The sequence below is a fragment of the Cebus imitator genome, unplaced genomic scaffold (assembly GCF_001604975.1).
Source record: "Cebus imitator isolate Cc_AM_T3 unplaced genomic scaffold, Cebus_imitator-1.0 Scaffold440, whole genome shotgun sequence".
Taxonomy (NCBI): domain Eukaryota; kingdom Metazoa; phylum Chordata; class Mammalia; order Primates; family Cebidae; genus Cebus; species Cebus imitator.
The window spans coordinates 418357-442045 of record NW_016107755.1 but is presented as its reverse complement, the minus strand read 5'-3'; the positions used below and the strand labels follow the sequence as shown (position 1 = coordinate 442045).

General features: G+C 48.0%; 2 protein-coding genes across 4 annotated transcripts in view; one reads left to right on the top strand and one right to left on the bottom strand.

The window, feature by feature from the left end:
* Positions 1-5057: 5057 nt before the first annotated feature.
* On the bottom strand, positions 5058-17263 carry GNL1 (G protein nucleolar 1 (putative)). The gene is made up of 12 exons (XM_017510501.1): positions 16205-17263; positions 15624-15789; positions 15124-15260; positions 14835-14986; positions 14650-14721; positions 13422-13629; positions 13157-13252; positions 12544-12738; positions 6475-6653; positions 6235-6397; positions 5803-5943; positions 5058-5407 (listed from the first exon to the last, which is right to left on the bottom strand). Exons 1-12 carry the CDS (start codon positions 16275-16277, stop codon positions 5166-5168), a joined length of 1824 nt encoding a protein of 607 aa, XP_017365990.1. The 5' UTR covers positions 16278-17263; the 3' UTR covers positions 5058-5165.
* Positions 16816-23689, top strand: part of PRR3 (proline rich 3) — an 8577-nt gene continuing 1703 nt past the window's right edge. The window contains exons 1-3 of one of the 3 annotated variants that reach the window (XM_017510503.2): positions 17067-17539; positions 18258-18320; positions 23140-23430. In XM_017510503.2, the coding sequence (XP_017365992.1) occupies positions 17434-17539; positions 18258-18320; positions 23140-23430 (460 nt within the window). In that variant the 5' untranslated portion in view covers positions 17067-17433. Of the gene's footprint in view, positions 17540-18257; positions 18321-22633; positions 23431-23689 lie in introns of those variants that run through there. The other 2 variants (XM_017510506.2, XM_017510504.1) reach the window with 2 other exon arrangements.

Genomic DNA, 23689 nt, shown 5'->3' with positions numbered 1-23689 from the left:
TAAATATTAAAACACTGAAACTTGCTACAAGAACGACAATGCACTAACAATAAAATCAAAGTAGAAGCTAAACTATTCAGAAGCAGTAGCAACTCCATGATTCCAAGGTAATTTAAACAGGCAATTTCAAAGAGTGCTTCATGATGAAGGTGCAAAGCAGCCTCTCAGCCTGCAGTGATGCGACGGCACCGGCAGATGGCGTTGCAAAGTTTCTCAAATGCCGCGAGAAGTCCATTTACCAATGGCTGTTGCGATCTCTTAATTAGCTTGAACTGAGTTTGTATTAGAATTCATAATTTTTACTGCTTTTTGCAGTTACTCGTATACTACTGACACTGGAACAGACGTGTTTTAACAACTGGTTGAGCCGTACCAGTGCGAGCCAGCTGAATGTCAGCGCTGTTCCCTCCTATAATGACAGACGCCACTGGCGCCTGCCTGAGGGCACTCCCCTCACCGGGATTCTCAGTACTACATTACATGTCCCCAAGGCTTGTTCCGTCGCTAAGCCCCACCTTCCTGCATTCTCACCCTTCCCCTCCACTTGATCTTTCTTCCTAACATCATGTTAACAGGCTCCAAACTCAAAAAGTTTCTCAATTGCCTACAGTCTACTCCTTCCATTTTTTCTTTCATTGCAGTCACTGCCAAACAACTTGAAAATTCCCTCCTCGACTCCACTGCCTTTACTCTTTTCCTCCAAATTATGCCTTAGCCCTCTGACAGCTGGGGCCTCTGATTCTACCTCTCCAAAGAAACTGCTCCCACCAACACCATGGAGGCCCCTCTCGTTGCTGGTGGATAGCCTTCATTCTCGACGCCACCACCTTACATCAGCAGCATGCCGCACCGCCCTTCCTTCCTTCCTCCCCTAGCTTCATCACACCATGTTACTAGGTTTTTCCTGTCTCACTGGCCCCTTTCCCTTCTCTCCTTTTTATGTTTCCTGCTTTCTTCCTCAGCCTTCTCTGCTCCCCACACCTATAAGTTGATGATGCCTAAATCTCTGTCTCCAGCCACGACCTCTCTTTCCCCAAGCTCCATTTGCATAAACTGTCTCAGATGAGATCCAGGGTGCTCACGGTGGTATGGCTGTAGACAACTGTCTCAGGAAACAGACCCATGACCCACTCAGTTGCCAAGTGAGAAACAGGATGTATACTCTTGACTTATCCCTCTCCCCTACACAGCGAAACAATCCCAAGATAGAATGCCAATTCTAACTCCTAAGCAACCCATAAAACGATTTCTCTTCTTTCCATCTTCCATTACTCTAATTCTGGTGTCCATTCTCTCTCCCTGCGATGGCTGCAAAAGCCTCTGATTTCTCCCCTTTCCAAACCAGTCTCCACACTGCAACTATAGTGATCTTTCTAAGGCACAATTCTCACCTTTTCAGTCTTAGGCTTAAACTTCAATGTCCCTCTGGATAAAGTCTAATCTTTAACACAGCTGACAAAGCCCAGCAAGAGCTGGACCAAGCCCACCTCTCCAGCTTCACTTTTCCTCATTTTTCCTTTGCACCCTCTGCCCCTGAACAAGTTACAATCTTCCAAAGTTGTCATGTTCCTTGACATCTGCTGTCTCCTCTGCCTGGAATGCTATTCCCCTTTCTGTCTGACTAACTCCTGCCCAGTCTTTTTTTTTTTTTTTTTTTTTTAAATGGAGTTTCTCCATGTTGGTCAGGCTGGTCTCAAACTCCCGACCTCAGGTGATCCACCCACCTCCGCCTCCCAAAGTGCTCGGATTACAGGCGTGAGCCACCGCGCCCGGCCTCCTGCCCAGTCTTTAGGCCTCAGCATGGACATCTGTTCCTCTAGGAGGATTCCCCTGATTCACCAAGACCAGCTTAACTGCACCTACTAGCTGTTCCTGTAGCAATTCTTTACCATAGACTACTGCTTATTATTACTATTTTTTTTTTTTGGCAGTCTGACATAACTTAATTTACTAATGCAGCTTCTAACCCTGTTCCCCACTTCTCTCTGATCAATATCCCAAGATCCCTCCTATATGGAGCCACCACTACCCCACAGGATCCTGTACCAACCTTCTCCCAGAACTTATCACACTTATTTTTATAATTGTTTCTATTCTCCAATAAACTGTGAGCTCCATAAAGAACCATTTCTATCTCACTTACCACTTGGAAGTAATGGCAGATAGTAATAGCTCAACAAATGTTCTATGAGTGAATGAATCGTTGGGATAATTATCCTACTAACCACCTTATTTAGTTTTGACAGTTGAATAGATATACATAAAATGCTTTTATAGCTTACACACTGCTATAGAACTATTATATTATTCTATTCCTACCCTCTATTCCTTGAGGGTAAGATCTTGCCTTATTAAATTTTGGTTATTGTCTCAGAACTCAGGGAGATATGTCTGGCATGTATTGTTTGTTTGTTTGAGAGGGAGTCCTGCTCCGTTGCGCCCAGGCTGGAGTGCAATGGCACAATCTCTGCTCACTGCAGCCTCTGCCTCCCGGGTTCAAGCAATTCTCCTGCCTCAGCTTCCCAAGTAACTGGGATTACAGGAATGTGCCAACAAACCCGGTTAATATTTGTAATTTTTTAAGTAAAAACGGGGTTTCACCATGCTGGCCAGGCTGGTCTCGAACTCCCGACCTCAGGCGATCAGCCCACCTGGGCCTCCCAAAGTGCTGGGATTACAGGCGTAAGCCAACCTGCCCGGCCATGGTATATACTGTTTTCAACCAATTTTTGTTGACTGCATCAATGATTATAAGAAATGAACAAAGACCCAGATAATTGAACCAGCCTGGACCACACAGTTACCTTGTTCCAGAACCAGGACTAGAAGAATCCTGTCTGGAAAAAGGGAAGCTTGGAAGTTGACTTCTAAATTAAATTCCAGCACGGATGAGAGCATCTCTGGTTTTTCTCCATCAAGAAACTAATCAGCTATGGAAGGTGCCAGAGCCCCAGACCTCCAAGATCAAGTGTTCACATAATAGAGACGTGACCCAGACAAGAGGGTGTGAGGGGTATTTCAGCGTGGAAGGGAGACTGGGCCCTTGGTTTCCTGTGTCTTTGCAGTCAGTTCTAACCTCAGCCTCAGGCACTGGTGTTGGGGCCCTATTCATCCTGATCTGCAGGCCCCTCAGTTATTTTCCTGTTGCTATTACCCTATAGAGTCAGCAAGTGACTGATAAGAGGCCTGGGAAGAGGTTTTATAGTCTAGTCCAGTGGGGATGTCAGAGTTGCCTCCTGCCAAGTCTTCAGCATAAAAATCCCCCCTACTCAGCTGCCTGTCTAGCTCAGCTCCCAGTTAACTCTTCATCCCCACCCCTAGACTCTCCCAAATGCCCGATGAAACTCTTCAGGTGGAAAAAGATAAAAACAAGCGAAGAGAAGCAGTGCAAGAAACAGAGGTACAAACAGAATTCTGACTTTTCTCCTTTCTCTCCACATTTTAAGGAAATGAATCCAATGTTCTCCCCCCACCTCCTGCAGAAGAGAAGTCCCCTGAGCATCTGTGAACATCATGAGCCCTCAAAGTAAGCTTAGCTTGGGCCCCTTTTCCTTTTCTATCAGTGAGGCTAAAGAGCCCCAGAAGGAAGACAGGTGGATTTTCCTCTCAGCTGGGACCTCTTCTCTCTTCTAGCACATTTTGGGAAACCTTCAAACATTCACATGCTGCTAGTATTTAAACTTTGCACTGGAGTGAATTCCAGGGCTTATGTCCTCACCAGAACCAAAGGAGATAAGCCTAAAGGAATATATGGGCAAACACCTCAGCCTCTTTTTTTTTTTTTTTTTTTTTTTTTTTTTCGAAGCTTCTTTAAACACACTTTCCTTTGCTCCTTGGTTAACAGGACCTCTCTGCCCGCGTTAGAGAACTGCCCAGTGACTCCGATCCTGAAAGGGATGCTTTAGAGCAAAGAGGAGTCTGATACTTCTCACTCCTCCATCTAGTGGTCAAGCTATCAAACTACGCTTTTTGCTATCATCCAACCCAGACAACACTGGCAGTCAGTAAAACAAAGCTAGCTCATTCTCCCATCTCTCAAAGAATTAAATCTAGGAGTCAAGCTGCTGGCTTAACAAAGGAATGTACAGCAAGGCCTAAGGTGCCCCAATTCATGAGAGAACTGATCTCTGCTACAATGCTGAGATGAAATTCTAAAATGATTCTGGCCATTGAGCTAGCTTCTAGCTCAAACCCTGCACTGGGTCATCTTTGTTCCACCCCCAAATCAGAGAAAATGGAATTCAGAAGGCTGGTTCTGTGCCCACCTCTATGTACCTCACATACTCATAGTTGCCAGGCTCTTAAATAATGAAACTTAACACTGTACGTAAAGGTCTGTTCTGATCAAATCATAAATGTGCACGCTAGTGTTCTCCAGTAATTAAAACTCTACTCGTACACATTTAATCAACATATTCACAAGTGTTTTGCCCTGACTAAAAATTTATATTAACACAAAGTCCTAGAATTCTACTGCATAAACCCCCAGGATTTGGAGAACATCATTCACCCTTCTTAATCAAAAACCTTGGGTGCCTGAAGATGGGGTTTTGATCATGGCCAGGCTGCAAATTTAGGTCAGGCTCTGGTGGTACATCCTTATATGCTTGATGTTTTGCACAGGTCAATACACACAATAGACCCTCAATAAATATTTGCTGAATTTGAACAATTCCTGTAAAAATCTCACTTAGAGACATCAGCTTGGGACACCTCCTCTCTTAATGTTCCTTCTCACAGAAGCTCCTGGAATGACCAGGTCTGGCAGCAGGGGGCACACGGGGCTGCTGCTCAAATCAGAGAATGGAACAAACTCCAAAAGAGAACTGGAGTTAGATCTCCCCTCCCCATGTAGATAATGGGATTCCTAAGGTGCAGAGTGGGAGAGTGGGTAGAGGAAGCAGGTTTCAGAGACTGAGAACCTAGTAAATAAACTCCTAAGAGAACTTTCCCTTGTAAAGAGAATGCATGAAAAAAGAAGGGAGAAGAGGAGAGAAGCCTCCCACAGCTGTTAGCCTGGAACAGCGCTCTCACCTCAGTTCATCTGGGGAAGGGGCTACAAAGCAAACAATCTTTATTCACAATTGGGGCAGCAGAGGGGAGTTACCCCCAGGTCAGTCCAAAAGCAAAGATATTGGGTGGGAAGATGGCACTGGGTGAGGAACTCAGCACTCATCCTCACCCAGCAGGGCATAAGGGTTTCGGCCAGCCAGGCTGGACCCTGGAGCTGAGGTTGGGGTGTCCTCATCCCCTTCTCCCTCCTCATCCGCATCCCGGTCCTCCTCTCCCTCCTCCTCACAGGAGCTGCTCAGCTCTTCCTCTTCCTCCTCCTCCTCGTCACCTGCTGGCCCCACCCTGCCCTGCAAAACCACCAGCTCCGTGGTCTCTGGATGGGACTCCCAGGTGCCTGGGGAACCAAAACAAGAAAAGAATGGAGGAGAGTTTTGAGCAAAGAACTAAAGCCAGAGAAAGATGGGGAAGAGGCAAAGAGTAGGAATAACAATAATCTTTATAGCTGCTTGCATTCATTCATTCATCCATGCATTCAACTTCCTATGTGCAGATTGCTGAACAGAATCTTTGTGCACATCAATTTCAATCTTTATAATCACCATGCTGATTATAGGTCAATTATTACCCTCAGTTTGTAGATCAGGAAATCATCTCAGACGTTAAGTAACAGAGTTGGCCAACAGGTACAGAATCCAGGTTTGACCCTGTCTCTCTCTCTCTGGCCACAAAGCCCACACCCTTTTACCTATACCATAGCAGGGGACTGGGGAAGAATATCTGGGCTCTGACCTTTCTGTTCACTGTAGCCTGGGGGATGAAAACACAGGCTGAGGCGGCCATCCACTGCCAGCCGCAAGAGACTATTGGCTGCTCTGTACACATCATTCCGAGCTGCCTTGGCTGTCTTGTAACCACGTTTCTCTGCCCAGGCTGGAGGGAGGAAAGAATGATGGAAAGGGAAGGCATTAACCAGGTACCGGTTATCAAACTCCCACTCCCATAACACAGTCCTTCCGAGTTTTCCCCAAAACATTCCAGGCCAGAGATCTTACTGGCTTTGCAACAAAAATCTAGGGGTGAGTGGACAGCAGCTTCATCAATGGCAGAATCTCTGAGGAGAGGAAAGGAGACAGGGTAGGGTAAAAGGCGAGGCCAGAAGGTTGGCAGGTAAGGAAGAGCAGCTGAAACCAGGTGGGGCGAAGCCAGGCACACGGAACTCACCTTCACAGATGTCCCAGGCACACCAGGGGTGTTCCATTGAGGGGTCCTCAGCCTCTGGGTGGCGCAGGTGGAGCAGGGCCTGCACGGGGATTCGGGAGGCCAGGTAGCCCACAGCGGTATAGGGCTCTTGGATCTGGGCAATGGGGTAGATCCCTGCCAGAACCTGAGGGGAATGAACACTCAGTACCTTCCTCAATGTCCCACCTTTTCTCTTTCCCTTACCCACCCTCCCCGTCATACCTGCAACTGCCTAGGCAGAAGAGATGGGAAGATGAGGCCCGGGCAGTCACAAAGCTTCACGGATGGGGTAAGAAAGTAGGTCTGAAAGTATCGGGTATGGCCTGGGGTTCTGGAGACACTCACAACTTTCCGCCCCACCAGCCCATTGATCAGCGAGGACTTTCCCACATTAGGGAAACCTGAAGAAGGCAAGGAAAATTAATGTTTAACAGGTCTTTTCTCTATGATGGGAATTGGTGCTATACCTATAGGTAAAAGGGGAACTAAGGCTCAGAAATTAAGGAAATGGTATTGCAGAATACAAATCACGCTCTGAGCTGCTAGGGTTAAATCTTGGCCCCTTCACTTACTAGTTGTGATATCAAGGCAATTAACTTTCTGAGCCTCTGGTTCTTCATTTTACAGTGTGTGCGCCTCCTACTTCAGGGCGGTCAGGATTAAATGAGATAACCAATAAAACTTGCGTGGGTCAGTGCCTGCAGTACAGTAGTACCCAGTACCAGTGAGCCACATCTCATAATAATAATTATGACTTGGCTGGGCACAGTGGCTTACGCCTGTAAGCTCAGCACTTTGGGAGGCTGAGGTGGGTGGATTACCTGAGGTCAGGAGTTCAAGACCAGCCTGGGCAACAAGGTGAAACCCCATCTCTACTAAAAATACAAAAATTAGCTGGGCGTGGTGGCAGGCGTCTGTAATTGCAGCTACCTGAGAGGCTGAGGCAGGAGAATCACTTGAACCCAGGAGGCAGAGCCTGTAGTGAGCCGGGATCATGCCATTGCACTCCAGCCTGGGCAACAAGAGCAAAATGCCATCTCAAAAATCATAATTATTATTATCAGGCCGAGCGTGGTGGCTCATGTCTGTAATCCCAGCACTTTGGGAGGCTGAGGCAGGCGGATCACAAGGTCAGGAGTTCGAGACCAGCCTGGTCAACACAGTGAAACCTCATCTCTACTAAAAATACAAAAATTAGCTGGGCGTGGTGGCAGGTGCCTGTAATCCCAGCTACTCAAGAGGCTGAGGCAGGAGAACTGCTTGAACCTGGGAAGTGGAGGTTGTGATGAGCCAAAATCATACCATTATACTCCAGCCTGGGCAACAAGGGTGGAAGTCTCAAAAAAAAAAAAAAAACTTATTATGACTTGTCCAAGGAGACTGAAGGCCTTGGGGCTCAATGCCACTCTGCTCACAACCACCACCATCTTCCTTCTGGCTGACTTCAGTGCCTTCATCTCACTTCCACAGAGCATCTCCTTCACCCCACCACAGCTGCCCACTCCCATGGTAACACCTGCATCCTGTCACTTCACAGCTCCAAAGCCTCAACATCAAGCACCCCTCTCTGCCCTGACAACCCATCTTTCCAGCAAACTTATTCTGGTTCCTCCATCCCAGTAAGTCTTTGACCCCTGACCTTAGCAGAGAAACACTATGCAATACCCAACTAATGTCCTCAATTTTCTTCTTAACTGACTCAGATTTCATGATCCAGGTCCATAGCCAGGCCCATTCACAGACCTGGAACTCCCTAATCCCACCTCTCCCCTCTATCTTACCCACCTGGCAAAATCCCAACCCTGTAAAATTCAACTCTGTCCACTGAGCACCTGCTCCTGGGCGACTGACTGTGGCTGAGAAAAGATGTACCACTGTACTGACTGCACCCCTTTACAACACATGGAAGTATCTAGGAAGAAGGGAGGGAATGAGGGAGAAAACAGTTCTCCTTTAACAACAATCACCAGACCCATTTCTCTGTCCACTTTGCAAGAAAACTCCTTAAAAGACTCATCTACTTTTTTTCACTACTTCTTCATACTATTGTCTTTGTAACTGTTAATTGTAACGCATACAAAAATGCAAAGAACATACCTATGCAGCCTAATGAACCCCATACCAACCAATGTGTGACAACATATTCCATTTGTCCTTGTTTTTGTTTTTGTTTTTTTGAGACAGAGTCTCACTCCCTCACCCAGGCTGGAGTCCAGTGGTGCAATGTCAGCTCACTCCAACTGCAGCCTCCCAGGTTCAAGTGATTCTGGTGCCTCAGACTCCTGAGTAGCAGGGACCACAGGCATGCAACTCCACGCCCAGCTAATTTTTTGTATTTTTTTGTAAAGGTGAGGTTTTGCCATGTTGGTCAGGCTGGTGTCAAACTCCTGACCTCAAGCAATGCACCTGCCTCAGCCTCCCAAAGTACTGGGATTACATGCATGAGCCACCACACCCGACCTCCGTTCATCCTTCTTGATTATAATCCTCTCCCTCCACACATGTGAACTTTATCCTTTTAAGGGAATCCACTTCTTATATTTCTCTTTAGTTTATGACCCGTGTATCTCTCAACAATGCAGCTTAATTTTGCAGCTTTCAAACTTTATACGACTGAAATTGTGCAGTATGTATCCAATTGTGTCAGGCTCCTTTCACACAACATTATATGAGGTTGTTGCACCTCCTCTCATGGGCCTACTCCAATTTGGCTTTCTCCACCCCACTGAAACCACTGCTCTTCACATTACCAAGCCCGCTGAGCAGGTCTCTGTTCTCTTACTTGGTCTGTAGGCAACAGCTGACACAGCTGATCCCTCCTTTCCTCTTCAAACACCTTCTTCATTTGACTTCTGGGACACTCCCTTGGTTTTCCTCCTTCTCACTCTCCTTTGCCCAGCTAAATGCAGCTTGTCCTGAAGCTCGGTCCTTGACCTCCTCTTCTCTACCTGTTTCCTTTCTCTCCTACATCTCATCCAATCCCACGGCCTTTTTTTTTTTTTTTTAGACGAAGTCTCACTCTGTCACCCAGGCTGGAATGCAGAGGCACAATCTCAGCTCACTGTAACCTCCGCCTCCCAGGTTCAAGCAATTCTTGTGCCTCAGCCTCCCAAGTAGCTGGGACTACAGACATGCACCACCACGCCCAGCTAATTTTTTGTTTTGGAAGAGACAGTTTCACCATGTTGGCCAGGCTGGTCTCGAACTCCTGGCCTCAAGTGATCCACCTGCCTTGGCTTTCCAAAGGGCTGGGATTATAGGCATAAGCCACTGCACTTAGCCTAATCCCATAGCTTTAAATATCACTTATATCCATCAATGGCTCCCCAAATCTAAATCTTTCCCAAATTCAAATTTCCAGTCCTCCTCTTTCCCCTAATCTTCTGACTACTTGCCCACCGCCTATTTGACATCTCCACTAGGAATATTTAAAAAGAATTGAAAATTTAATTTCTGATTCCCTTCGCCTCCCCCAAGCCTTCAAACCTGCTTCTCCCCTAGTCTTCCCATCTCAGTATTTGCAGTTGCTTAAGACAAAAAAACCTGGAAGTCCTTCTTTATCCTCACTTTCATGTGCCAACTGCAAGCCATCAGTGATCTCATTTTCTCTACCTTCAAAATACATCACACTTCTGGTCCTGTCTCACCACCTCCAGCTCTAGCACCCTACTCTTAGCAACTCTTATTTCTCCCCTAGACTACTGAAATAGCCTCGGACTGCTCTCTCTGCTCCCTTTCTTGCCCACTCCCCATCATTTATTCTCTACTTAGCAGGTAAACTGCTAAGAAAGAAAATCAGATCCTGTCATTCCCCTTTTCAAAACCTACCCTTGGCTTCTCATGAGACTTGGAATAAAATCCAAAATGCCTATCACAGCCTCAGGACTCTACATGATGCGGGCCCTGGCGATCTTGATGACCTCATCCCCAATACTCTATCCTGCCTCCCATACTCCAATCCCCTGGGCACTCTTGCTGGTCCCAGAATCTCCAAGCTCATTCCCACCTCAAAATCCTTTCCCCATAGCTCTGAATGGCTCACTTCATCTCATTATCCAGTTCTCTCCTCAAGGAGGTTTTCCCTGATCACCTCTCCCCTCAGCCACTCTGTATCCCCTTTCATTGCTTTATTTTCTTCACTGCCCCTACATGATTTCAGATCACAAAATCTATTTACTCACAAAAAAATAAGCTCCATGCCGGGCGCGGTGGCTCACGCCTGTAATCCCAGCACTTTGGGAGGCCGAGGCGGGTGGATCACGAGGTCAAGAGATCGAGACCATCCTGGTCAACATGGTGAAACCCCGTCTCTACTAAAAATACAAAAAATTAGCTGGGCATGGTGGCGCATGCCTGTAATCCCAGCTACTCAGGAGGCTGAGGCAGGAGAATTGCCTGAACCCGGGAGGCGGAGGTTGCGGTGAGCCGAGATCGTGCCATTGCACTCCAGCCTGGGTAACAAGAGCGAAACTCCGTCCCAAAAAAAAAAAAAAAAAAAAAAAATAGACCTTTTTGCCATTTTCACAGCAGTATGTCCCATTCCTAGAATATCTGACACCTGGTAAGTGTTCAGTACATATTTGTTGAACGGCTAAATGAATGAGAGCTGGAGGGAAATACAAACTCGGGGGTACCTGTGCCACAGCAAACACACTCCCTCTCACACCATGCGGAATAGAGACCAGCTAGAGCAGAGGCTGCCAAGAGAGGGAACAGAGGCTCCTTGTGAGGGGGAGCCTAGGATCAGAAGTCAGGTAAGGGACAGCCTGGGTGAAATGACTGGAACAAGGAGCAATCACTCAGCAGTAAGGCAAGTTTTTCCAAAGACAAAAAGGACACTGAGAGATATGTCAGGGCACTTCCAAGGAGCCCAACTACGTACTCCACATTCCCCAGTTTCTTCTGGGTTGGGCCCTTTTTGGTTCCAGTATCACCTCAGATACCACAACCTGGCCAAGGTCTCTTCTTACCTCTCCTACCCAAAATGAAAACAGGCCTTGGGTCCTAATCATACATTCCTTTTTTCCTCCACTGTGAGTTGGAATAAAGCCCTTAATTAAGGAGAGATTCTCCTTGACAACAAACTTAAAAGGGTTAAAACCTAGAAGGAAACTAATACTTGCTGAGCTCCTACTATGATTTGATGATCACTGTGCTACAGACTAATTACTACAATTCAAACAGTTGATATATATAAACCACTTAAAACAGTGCCTGGTACATAGTAAGCACTATATAGATATTAAGTTTTAACAATAATAATTGTTATTATTGTTACCACTATTTGTGAGGCATTCTTAGGCTCTCTCAATACTATCCCTGTCATTCTTCACAACCATTCTTTTTTTGTTGTTGTTTAAAAGACAGGGTCTCACTCTGTCAGCCAGGCTGGAGTACAGTGGCACAATCATAGTTCACTGCAATCTTGAACTCCTGGGCTCAAGTGATCCTCCTGCCTCAGCCTCCGAAGTAGTTGGGACTATAGGCACACATCACCTCACTTTTTTTTTTTTTTTTTTTTTTTTTTTTTTTTTTTTTTTTTTTTTTTTTTTTTTTTTTTTTTTTTTTTTGAGACGGAGTTTCACTCTTGTTACCCAGGCTGGAGTGCAATGGCGCGATCTCGGCTCACCGCAACCTCCGCCTCCTGGGTTCAGGCAATTCTCCTGCCTCAGCCTCCTGAGTAGCTGGGATTACAGGCACGCGCCACCATGCCCAGCTAATTTTTTGTATTTTTAGTAGAGACGGGGTTTCACCATGTTGACCAGGATGGTCTCGATCTCTTGACCTCGTGATCCACCCACCTCGGCCTCCCAAAGTGCTGGGATTACAGGCTTGAGCCACCGCGCCCGGCCTTTTTTTTTTAATCTTTTGTAAAGATGGGATTTTACTATGTTGCCCAGTCTAGTCTTGAGCTCCTGGTCTCAAGCTATCCTCCCATCTCAGCCTCCCAAAGCACTGGGACTACAGGCATGAGCCCTCATCCATGGCCCTGATCCATTCTTTTAATCAGGTATCAATGCCTTCATTTTAAAAATCAAAATAACTAAGACTCAAGAGTAGCAAAATCACTTGCTCAAGACCTCACAGCTGAGAAGAGGTGGAATTTAACTCAGGCTGTCATGATCTTTCCACTACAGCAGATGCCTCTTCTGCCTTGCCCGTGACCACTGGCAGAGATCACCCCTCAGACACCATGGGGCCTAATGAGACCTGATCACCCTCCCTCTTTTCCAAATATGAAAACTCTGTTCCTCCTTGGAGGCCACCATGCATGAGCTGCCACTTCCTTACCCACACAACCGATGGTCACCACCCCATCCTTGTAGCGCTCCCGGGTTGGGCCAGTTGGCTCCATCGCTGAATCAGTCTGCTGCTCCACCAGGACTGCTGGCCCATCCTCTTCTTCCTCCTCCTCCCCAGAGCCATTACCCCAGGTGGCCCCAGCCACATCCCGAGCAATCTTCTCCCGCCAGCTGCTCAAGTCCACTGCTCAAAGAAAGAGAAGATGAAGGAGGTTCTCCCCAGGGCTGCTGTGTACGATGGCACATACTGTGCCCTGCACAGATGATGTAAGATGGCACCCTCTGGAGTTGTACAGTGCCAACCTCAACAAAAGTAGGCCAGAGAACTCTCCCAGCAGTCACTTGACCCCTCCCTCCCTGAAATCATGCACATATCTGTGTCTGAGTTTCTGAAAAGTACTGGGAAGGCTGAAGGCAGCAAGCCACTGAGGCTCCCAACTACCTGCTGCCTCTCATCCCACCAAGTCAATCTGCTCCTTATTCTTTCCCTTTCCCTGGCCTCTCGCACACATCCACCATAGAGGTGGAAAGGTGAGCAAAATGATTCAGCGTCTTGGGTCTCACACACGGTCCCCAACAGCCCTCCTCTAAGGGCCACATACCTTTCCCCACAGTGATGGCTTCACAGGCTCTCAGCAACTGCTCTGGCCCCAGGGCCCGAGTCCATCCTCTCCCCCGCCTCCGACTCTTCTTCAAGACTGAGATCAGAGTGTACAAAAGGATTGGCACACAGGCTTAGGTCTCTCATCTCTCCCACCACCCTTAGGCCCAAGACCAGGTGCCCCCTTGTCAACATGCCTCTCTGCTCTCCCGTTTGTCCCCTGCCAACTCACCTCTCCCTAGCTGCCCTCCTCATTGCCCACTCACCACTACTAGGGTCCTGTGGAGTGCGGGGGTCCCGAGGGAAAGAGGTGAAAAGGACAACATGGAGCTGGGGATAGTGTTGGTGGAAATAGTGCTTCCAGGCAACCACAAGAGCTGGCGGGGCCAGATCCACCTTGTTCAAAACCAGCACGAGGGCCAACCCAAGTTCTCCAGTCACGTACTCATAAAGTGCTGGCGGGAAATTCACAACCTAGGACAGGGTTGGTAAGAGAATGGAGCGATGAGAGGTCAACCCAGAGTTCTCTGCCTCCAGCTGCCCACTCAGCAGGCATAGCTCAGAGACAAGACTCTGGCAGTAGCAGATACTGGGCTGAAAACTATAAACTACCCAAACTGAACAAGGAAGACAAAACAGGGGTTAGTAATACTTCTGAGTCTCAGGAGGCTTCCTATACGTCATGATTAGAGATGGAAATAAACCCAAAACAAGACAAGGAAACAGCATCCCTTAGCACACTGAGGTAAAGGCTGGGATCGGAAATAGGGATGGGGGTTAGGGTAGAAATTAGTCTGTTTTTGTGTGCATACAACTATGTAAGTGTGTACATATGCATGCATGCAAGTACGTGCCCATGTGTGCATGTCTGTGTGTTAAGAATGTGACTGTGAACATGTGTGCAAACATGCCCGTGTATATTGATGTGCACATGAACACATATATGTGTTTGTGAGTATGTGTGTACATATCATTAAGGAGCTCCAACCTAAACGTCCTCACAGACCTCTCTTTCTCCCACTAGAGGACAAGAGTGAAGTGGCGGAGCCAGGATTCACACAGGGCAGTCCAGCAGCAGTCTACAGCCTTACTACTACTCTAGCATTCCAGGTAGCTTCAGTAGCAACTGATGCGGCTGTGCTAAAGAAATGAGATAAGGAAGAAAGGGCATCTTTGGGCTGGGCAAGAGGAAGCCCCCAACTGCATTCATAGAATCCCTTGAGCTCCACACTTGGATTTTCTGTTCGTCTAATTGTTGTGGGCTAAAAGACAGGACATGGTGTTTTGAAGAGAGAGTGAACTGGCCAAAGGAGGAGTGACAGGCGATGATAAGAGAGAATAAAAAACTGAGTTCCTAACTGCAGACATCAGCACTAGGTAGAGGTTAGAAAGACAGGAAGATGGATACCTGTCTTTCAACTCTTGCCTCTGACCTTTTCTCCCCAAAACCCTTTCTCCCTCCTCCCCCATGCCCGCCCTTATCGCTGTACTCACTGGATGTCGGATATCAGTGATAAGCAGGACAATGTCAGACATCTCTAACACCCGCCACAGCTGCCTCCATGTCTAAGAAAACAAGATCCAGAAGAGAACCTCAACACAGAGTCTCTCTCTGCCTGACCCCAAACCAATTTGACCATGGGTCACTATGGCCCACTCCTGTCCCTACTCTAAGTCACCTCCAGATTGTGCTCAAAGTAGCTGAGTTTCTCAGAGGAGTAAGCCCCATGAATCTTCCCAAGATACTCTTGGAAGCTCCGTTCCTCTTGGCTCATTAGTTGCTCCTTGGACATCTCATAACTCCAAGGAGGACGTCGAGGAAAGTCCAGAACTGGGAAATCAGGAAGAAGTCCAAGTGTGAGGAAATTTTCAGTATTCAAGAGTACATCCCAGACCCCTCCTTCCTCACAGTCGGCTCTTACCTTTCCAAACTCCTTCCCAGCCCATGCCTGTCTTGCTCTCACTCACCTGAGCCAGGCTGATAGACCTCCCGGATGTCCAGCTCCAACACTTCAGCGCTGACCGGCTGTAAAACTTGCTCACGGGCTGCTCTCTTTCTCCTTTCTACCTCCTCCCTGCTGTCTCTTTCAAAATGCAGTCGGTATCTAAGGGAACAGGGACCGAAACATCCAGCGCAATCCTGTGGCCACAAACTCCCATTTTCTCCCCTCTTGGACAATCAACTTCGCCAAGCATTCTCTCCAGAGTTGTTGAAGCCTCCTGTCTCAAGTCAGCCTTCCCCCAAGTTCCTCTTTTAGGCAATATTCAGCCTCCTCCTTTTAAAAGACAAATTCTCTCCAGCCTCTCTGGAAAGGAAGATTGTGGCCTGCTCTGGGGAGCCGAGTGGCCAGCGGAGAACTGCGGCATCCTAGGCCCACCGTCTTCACCAGTAGCAGCCCGCTTTCCCCCAAAGCTCTGACTTCCGGGTAGGCGGGAAAGTGGTAACCAGTGCCCCCTCCCATCCTCACCGATTTGGGTCGTAGCCTCGCGGACCCAGCCCCTGAGAAGGCTGCTGGTTAAGCCTGCGGATATGATGGGTCACAGACTCCCCGTCCGAGGTGTCGGTCTGTTCCTCCCGCCGCTCCCGGCTCCCGCTGCGGCTGTTGGAACTGGAGCGTAGCCCATCTTGAAGCCCTGCGGGGAGGGGCCGGTGACGCCAGGACTGGCCAGCTCTCACGCGCCGTAAGACCCTCTCCCCCATCGGCCTGACTCTCCATCCCACTCAACTTCTTTGGAGGCTCCGTCCTCCCAGCCACCCTATTCGGGACCCTCCTGGATGTGCGTGGGGGGGGGAGTCACTCCTCCAGGGAGCAGTGCGGACCGTGCCCTGTGCGAGCTGAAGGGATTCCCCTCCCCCAATTCTCCATCTTTCCCCACCCCTTCCAGATGTAGGGGGGGTGGGGTGGGGAATCTCCTCCACGAAAGGCCTTGAGGGTCGGCGGTCTCCCACGATCCCCTCCCACGCCCCCGAGAGGTGCAGTGAGCACACCCCTCCTTCCAGATGTGCGGGAGCCTGAGCCCCGCCCCCTCCTCCCGCTCCCGCACTGACCTCTCTTCCGCTCCCGCTTGTCCTGCAACTGCTTCTTCTTCTGCTTCACGCTGAAGGGCTTCTTCCTCGGCATGGCCCGGACCAGTCACCTGGCCCGCCCTCCGCCGAGCTCCCGCCGCCTCAACTGACTGCCCCCCGGGGCAGCCCCCGCCGCAGGGGCCCGGGACCCTAGAGGAGGCGGAGCTAGCAGGTGACGTCAGCGGGCGGGCCCGACCGAATTGCCGCGGCGGCCGCGATGGAAGGCGAACGAGGGAGATATACAGTCACTTCCCTCCAGGAGCTAGGGGAGAGGATGATGCGGGGTGGGCTACTGGCACGTGAGAGCCAGTGGCACCGACAGGGCGCCCCGGCGGCGAAGGAGGAGGCGCGCGTGGGAGGACCGGGCTAACTCCGTCACGGACGCTACCAACTCGCGTTCGGAGAAGGGGGGACGCGTGTCATCACTACCTTGCGCTCCCGGGAGAAGCTACCACTCACCTGGAGGGGCCGGTGGAGTGGAGGGCGGGGCCTACTACCTAGGGGAGACGGGGCGTGGACTCGCTGAGACTACAAATCCAACCCTCGGGCTTGACCTTCGTGGAAAATCGAGACTGTGCGTCCCGGATAGGAAGCCAGGTTGCTGGGCTACACCGGGGGCACGGTCAGAGGTCTTTAGGGGAGGGCGGCGGTCTGAAGAGTCCTGGGTGCCGACCTGCTGGGACCCAAATTCCTTGTGAGAACGATGATAAGGAGCAGGTTTACAGATAAGTGCAAAAGGGGACGAGAAGGGAAACCCAAGCGGGACAAGGACTTTGGAGGGAGGTCAGAGGGCACGAAGTTGTGCCTGCAGCTGTTACCATAGTAACCAGGGACCGGATGTGGCGATCTTACGGTGCGACAGTCCTCTTCTCAGGCCTTCTGGCCCGAGAGCCTCTTGACTCTGTGGCACACTCTGAGGAGCTGGTTGTGGTGGTTTCCAACGAGGGAAGAAGAGAGGAATTTTTTTCAAAGCAGTTACAGAAATGCAGCAAAGGGAAGGTGTGAGGTTGCCACCATGCCTGGCAGAGACGGACGGAGGCAGTTTACTACAGAACGCGGGCGCTGCAGATGTTCCCCGCAACCTTCCGGAAGTGGAATAGCGGGAGCCTCATCCTCGCTGCCCACCGCCCCCCCGGAAGCGGAAACAGAATCCCCATGTGCCCCTTCCTCACTGCCCTCCAAATCCCGCTGCAGCCATTGCCGCAGCCACGATGCCGAAACGAAAGAAGCAGAATCAGCACCAGCCACCACCACAGCAGCAGCCCCCACTGCCCGAGCGGGAAGAGACTGGAGATGAGGAGGATGGGAGTCCCATCGGTGAGGGGTCGGGGAGGGATGTGCACATGCCTGTCAGCCCGTCTGGGCGAGGGGCTAGGGGCTGCTAAGGTGCAAAGGAGGGGGCTGTAACGGAAGGAGGAAGGGCGCACGCGCTGGGGAGGAATGGAAAGGGGCTGTCCCAAATGGAGCCTTCAACGAGGAGTTCTCTTACTGGAACCATCAACCTCAAACTGGCCCCAAACCTTTCTGGAGAAGGCGGGGGTGGCGAGAATAAAGAGCTCTTTTGCGCAGTCGCAGAACAGTAGGGGAAAGGGGCAGTAGAGATGTTGCAGATTGTGATGACTGGGAAGACAGCTTGTATCCAGACTGACTGAAAAGGTGCAGGTGCAGGTTTCTCTGAACTAGTCCTCTGGCCAAGGGGAAGGAGAAGAGAATTGACTGGCCAGCAGTTGAGGGATTGGTTTATGTCTGGAGACACTTGGGTTGTTTTGGATAGCGACGGTACGGTGAGGAAAAGAAAAAGTTTTATCTTTTCCTGCATTATCCCCTTTGATTGAATATCTACTTTTTGCAAACCCTGAAACAGCTTTGCAGAAAAAAGCGCAGGTAGATGGGGCGAGAACTCCTAAGACTGCTGAAAATATACCTGACTTTACTAGTTGAATTAAGAAATGAGTAATACAAGAAAAACACCTAAGAACAGAATCATCAGTCCCTTAATCCATTTTGATGACCATATTTTCATGTCTGCTCTTAGGACCACCCAGCCTTCTGGGCCCTCCCCCCATGGCCAATGGAAAACCTGGTGACCCTAAGTCAGGTGAGGAGGAAGGGGCCCTGATCCTTGTATTAGGTCGTGGAGAAGAGAGCAAGGGAGGGGATAAAACCCAGAAAGGACTTAAAAATCAAAAGATCAGGGATTCCATACCTAAATGAATGGACAGAAGTTGTATATTTGCTGATTGGAAAACTCAATGTTGTAAAAATGTTACTTCTTCCCAAACTGATGTACAGATTTCATGCATTCCAAGCCAGAACATCTACAGTGTTTTTGTAGAAACACACATTTTTATAGGGAAATGCAAAATATCAAGGTGAGAGACTGTCAAGACAATCTTGAAGTGGGAAGGCTTGCTATGAATATCAAGATTTTTAAGCTGCGCATGGTATCACATGCCTGTAGTCCTAGCTACTTAGGAGGCTGAAGTGGGAGGATCGTTTGAGGCCAGCCTGGGCTACATAGTGAGATCCTGTCTCTAAAAACAACAACAAGAAAAAAAGACTGCCTATAAAGCTATAGTAGTTACAACGATGCAGTTTGGACACAATTATAGACATAAGTCAACAGGACCTGTGTCCTGAAGACTCCAATAACAGACCCGTACATGTGTGGACACTTCCTTTATGATGAAGATGGAACTGAAAAGTTGGTCTTTTCAATAAATGATACTGGATCACTTGGATATTCATGTGAAAAAAAATGGAATTTCACCTTGCACTCATAATCATATACAAAGATCTATTTCAAATGGACTGTAGATTTAAGTATAAAAGGTAAGAGAGGCCAGGCGCGGTGGCTCACACCTGTAATCCCAGCACTTTGGCAGGCCGAGGCGGGCAGATCACCTGAGGTTGGGAGTTTGAGACCAGCCCAACCAACATGGAGAAACCCTGTCTCTACTAAAAATACAAAATTAGTCGGGCATGGTGGCACATATTGCCAGCTACTCAGGAGGCTGAGGCAGGAGAATCGCTTGAACCTGGGAGGCAGAGGTTGCAGTGAGCCAAGATTGCACCACTTGCACTCCAGCCTGGGCAACAAGAGCAAAACTCCGTCTCTAAAAAAATTAATAAATAAAAGGTAAGAGAACAATTATTCTAGAAAGTAAATGGGCTGGGTGCAGTGGCTCATGCCTGTAATCCTAGCACTTTGGGAGGCCGAGGTGGGTGGATCACCTGAGGTCAGGAGTTCAAGACCAGCCTGGCCAACTTGGTGAAACCCCATCTTTTAAAAAAAAAAAAAAAGAAAGAAAGAAAAAAGAAAGTAAATGTATTTTCATGCTCTAAGAGTATGCAGACAAGAAATGCACATATACATACTAACCATAATGGAAAGATTGATAAATTGAACTGTTAGAAAATATAAACTTGCTAAATGACACCATTAAGAAATTAACAGGAAGCCATACAGTAGAAGATATTTGCAACAAATATAACCAATAGGCCAGGTGAGGTGGCTCACACCTGTAATCCAAGCACTTTGGAGGCCAAGATGGGCGGATCACCTGAGATCAGGAGTTCAAGACCAGCCTGACCAACATGGTGAAACCCTTTAAAAAAAAAAAAAAGGCCGGGCGCGGTGGCTCAAGCCTGTAATCCCAGCACTTTGGGAGGCCGAGGCGGGTGGATCACGAGGTCAAGAGATCGAGACCATCCTGGTCAGCATGATGAAACCCCGTCTCTACTAAAAATACAAAAAATTAGCTGGGCATGGTGGCACGTGCCTGTAATCCCAGCTACTCAGGAGGCTGAGGCAGGAGAATTGCCTGAACCCAGGAGGCGGAGGTTGCGGTGAGCCGAGATCGCGCCATTGCACTCCAGCCTGGGTAACAAGAGCGAAGCTCCGTCTCAAAAAAAAAAAAAAAAAAAATATATATATATATATATATGTATATATATAACCAATAAAGACCCTGTATCTATAATACATAAAGAACTTTTCCAGACAAGCCATTTGAAAAACTGACAAGACCAGAACAGTTACCTTATTAAAATGCAGATCTAAACTAATGATCTAAATGAATAAGCACTCAACATCATTCATAAATGCAAGACAAAAATACACCACTTTGATATTAGAACTCTTGGCCAGGTGTGGTGGCTCATGCCTGTAATCCCAGCACTTTGGGAGGCCAAGGAGGGTGGATCACCTGAGGTCAGGAGCTCGAGACCAGCCTGGCTAACACAGTGAAACCCCGCCTCTGCTGGAAATACAAAAATTAGCCTTGAACCCAGGAGAGAGAGGTTATTTTTTTAAATTTATTTTTATTTATTTTATTTTATATTTTTATTTATGCCTGTAATCCCAGCTACCTGGGAGGCTGAGGTAGGAGAATCACTTGAACCCAGGAGGTGGAGGTTGCAGGAGGTGGAGATCATGCCCTTGCACTCCAGCCCGGGCAACAAGAGTGAAACGCTGTCTCAAAAAAAAGAAAGAAATTAGAACTCTTGTGTACCGCTGCTGGGATTATAAAATGGTAAAACTACTATAGAAAACAATATAAAGATGTTCCTCTTTTTTTTTTTTTTTGAGTTGGAGTTTCGCTCTTGTTACCCAGGCTGGAGTGCAATGGCGCGATCTTGGCTCACCGCAACCTCCGCCTCCTGGGTTCAGGCAATTCTCCTGCCTCAGCCTCCCGAGTAGCCAGGACTCCAGGCACGCGCCACCATGCCCAGCTAATGTTTTGTATTTTTAGTAGAGACGGGGTTTCACCATTTTGACCAGGATGGTCTCAATCTCTTGACCTCGTGATCCACCTGCCTCGGCCTCCCAAAGCGCTGGGATTACAGGCGTGAGCCACGGCGCCCAGCCTAAGATGTTCCTCTTAAACAATTAAAAATAGAACTACCATATGACAAAAAATTAAAACTAGAACTACTCAGAACTCCTGCTTCTGGTATATGTCCAAAAAAAAAAATGGAAAGCAGGGTCTTGAGATTTGCAGACTCATGTTCATAGCAGCAACCCACATGTCCATTGACGAAAAAAATGTGGTGAGTTCATACAATGGAATATTATTCAGCCTTATAATGGAAGAAAATGCTGTCATGTACTACAACATGGATGACCTTTGAGGACTTTATGTTAAGTAAAGACACAGTGTATGATTCCACTTATCTGAGGAGTCTGAAGTCAAATTCAGGGACAGGCCATGGTGGTTCACACCTGTAATCCCAGCACTTTGGGAGGGTGAGGCAGGCGGATCACTGAAGGTCAGGAGTTTGAGAGCAACCTGGCCAACATGGCGAAACCCCATCTCTACTAAAAATACAAAAATTAGCCCAGCATGGTGGTGCATGCCTGTAATCACAGCTACTCAGGTGGCTGAGGCACAAGAATTCCTTGAACCTGGGAAGCGGAGATTGCAGTGAGCCAAGGTAACACCACTGCACTCCAGCCTGGGCAGCAGAGCAAGACTCTGTCTCAAAAAAAATTATAAAAATAAAGTCAAATTCAAAGAAACAGTAGAGTGGTTGTTACTAGAGGCTGGGGGAAGGAAGATGGAAGAAGGGGAGTTTTGTTTAATGGGTACAGAGTTTCAGTTTTGCAAGATAAAAAACTTGGAGATCTGTTTCACAACAATATGAATATATGTAACACTACTGAACTATATATACACTTAAAGACAGGTAAGATGGTAAATTTTATGTTTTTTACCACAATAAAAAACAAGATGAGACATGATAACTCATACCTATAATCCCAGCACTTTGGGAGACCAAGGTGGGAGGATCATTTGAGCCCAGGAGTTCAAGACCAGCCTGGGCAATGTGGCAAGACCCAATCTCTCATTAAAAAAATAAAAACACCACTTTTCACACTCACCAGAATGGCAAAAATTAAAAAACAATACCAAGTGTTGTCAAGGCTAAAGGACAACTGCTGGTGAGAGTGCAAATTGGTACAACCACTTCGAAAACAATTTGTGCTCACTCCTGTAATCCTAGCACTTTGTGAGGCCGAGGTCGGTGGACTGCCTGAGCTCAGCAGTTTGAGACGAGCCTGAGCAACATGGTGAAACCCCATCTCTACTAAAATACAAAAAGCTAGCAGCTGGGTGTGGCAGTGTGCACCTGTAGTCCCAGCTACTCAGGAGGCTAGGGCAGGAGAATTGCTTGAACCCGGGAGGCGGAGGTTGCAGTGAGCCAAGATCGTGCCACTGTACTCCAGCCTGGGCAACACAGCGAGACTCCATCTCCAAAAAGAAAAAAAAGTTTGGCATTATGTATGAAACTTGAGCATAACATATACTCTATGACCCAGCAATGCTTCTACTGCATATATACTCAACAGAAATGCATACATATGTGTAACATGTATAAAAATGTTTATAGTGGAATTTCTCGTTATAGCCCCAAACTGGATACCACCCACATGTCTTATCTTCAGTAGAATGGATAAATAAGTTGTTGTGTATGCATGCAATGGGATACTACACTGCAACGAAAATGAATGAACTACTTCTACAGGCAACCTGGATGAATCACACAAACATGATGTTGTGCGAAAGGAGCCAGACATAAAAGAATGCAGACTGTATGATTCCATTTTTTGTGAAGTTCAAAAACAGGCAAAAACTAACCTATGCTGTCAGGATAGTGGTTACCTTTGGGGAGGAGGTGGGAAGTGGGAAAAGGGGCACAAGGGGAGGATCTACTGAGGTGCTAATAAGGCTTTATCACCTGGTGGCAGAAACTCAAGTGTGTCTACTTTGTGATAATTGGGTTGTGCACTTAAAACTGGTGTGTCTTTATGTATGCTGTTCTTCAATAAAAATTTTTTTTAAAATCAGGGCTTATTAGGATTAAGCTGCCCATTGGTCACCTTTCTATTTGTTTTTTTCTCTCTCTCTCTTCAGCTTTTCACAGAGGTCCTCCAGGATCAAGGGGACCATTGATTCCACCATTGCTGAGTCTCCCACCTCCTCCATGGGGTAGAGGCCCAATACGGGGAGGCCTTGGCCCCAGGTCTAGCCCATATGGTCGTGGTTGGTGGGGAGTCAATGCTGAACCGCCTTTTCCGGGGCCAGGCCATGGGGGTCCCACCAGGGGAAGCTTTCACAAAGAACAGAGAAACCCTCGAAGGCTCAAAAGCTGGTCTCTTATCAAGAATACCTGCCCGCCCAAGGATGACCCCCAGGTTATGGAAGGTGAGGTCCATTTTGTTATGCCCGTTACTCCTAGAGTAACAGAACATTCATGATCATCTCTGGGCTTTCCTTGTTTGCTTTTGAAGCAGAAATAGACCTGAATGTTATTTCTCCCAGGAGAAAGACTACCATTCCAAGGCCGGGCGCGGTGGCTCAAGCCTGTAATCCCAGCACTTTGGGAGGCCGAGGCGGGTGGATCACGAGGTTAAGAGATCGACACCATCCTGGTCAACATGGTGAAACCCCGTCTCTACTAAAA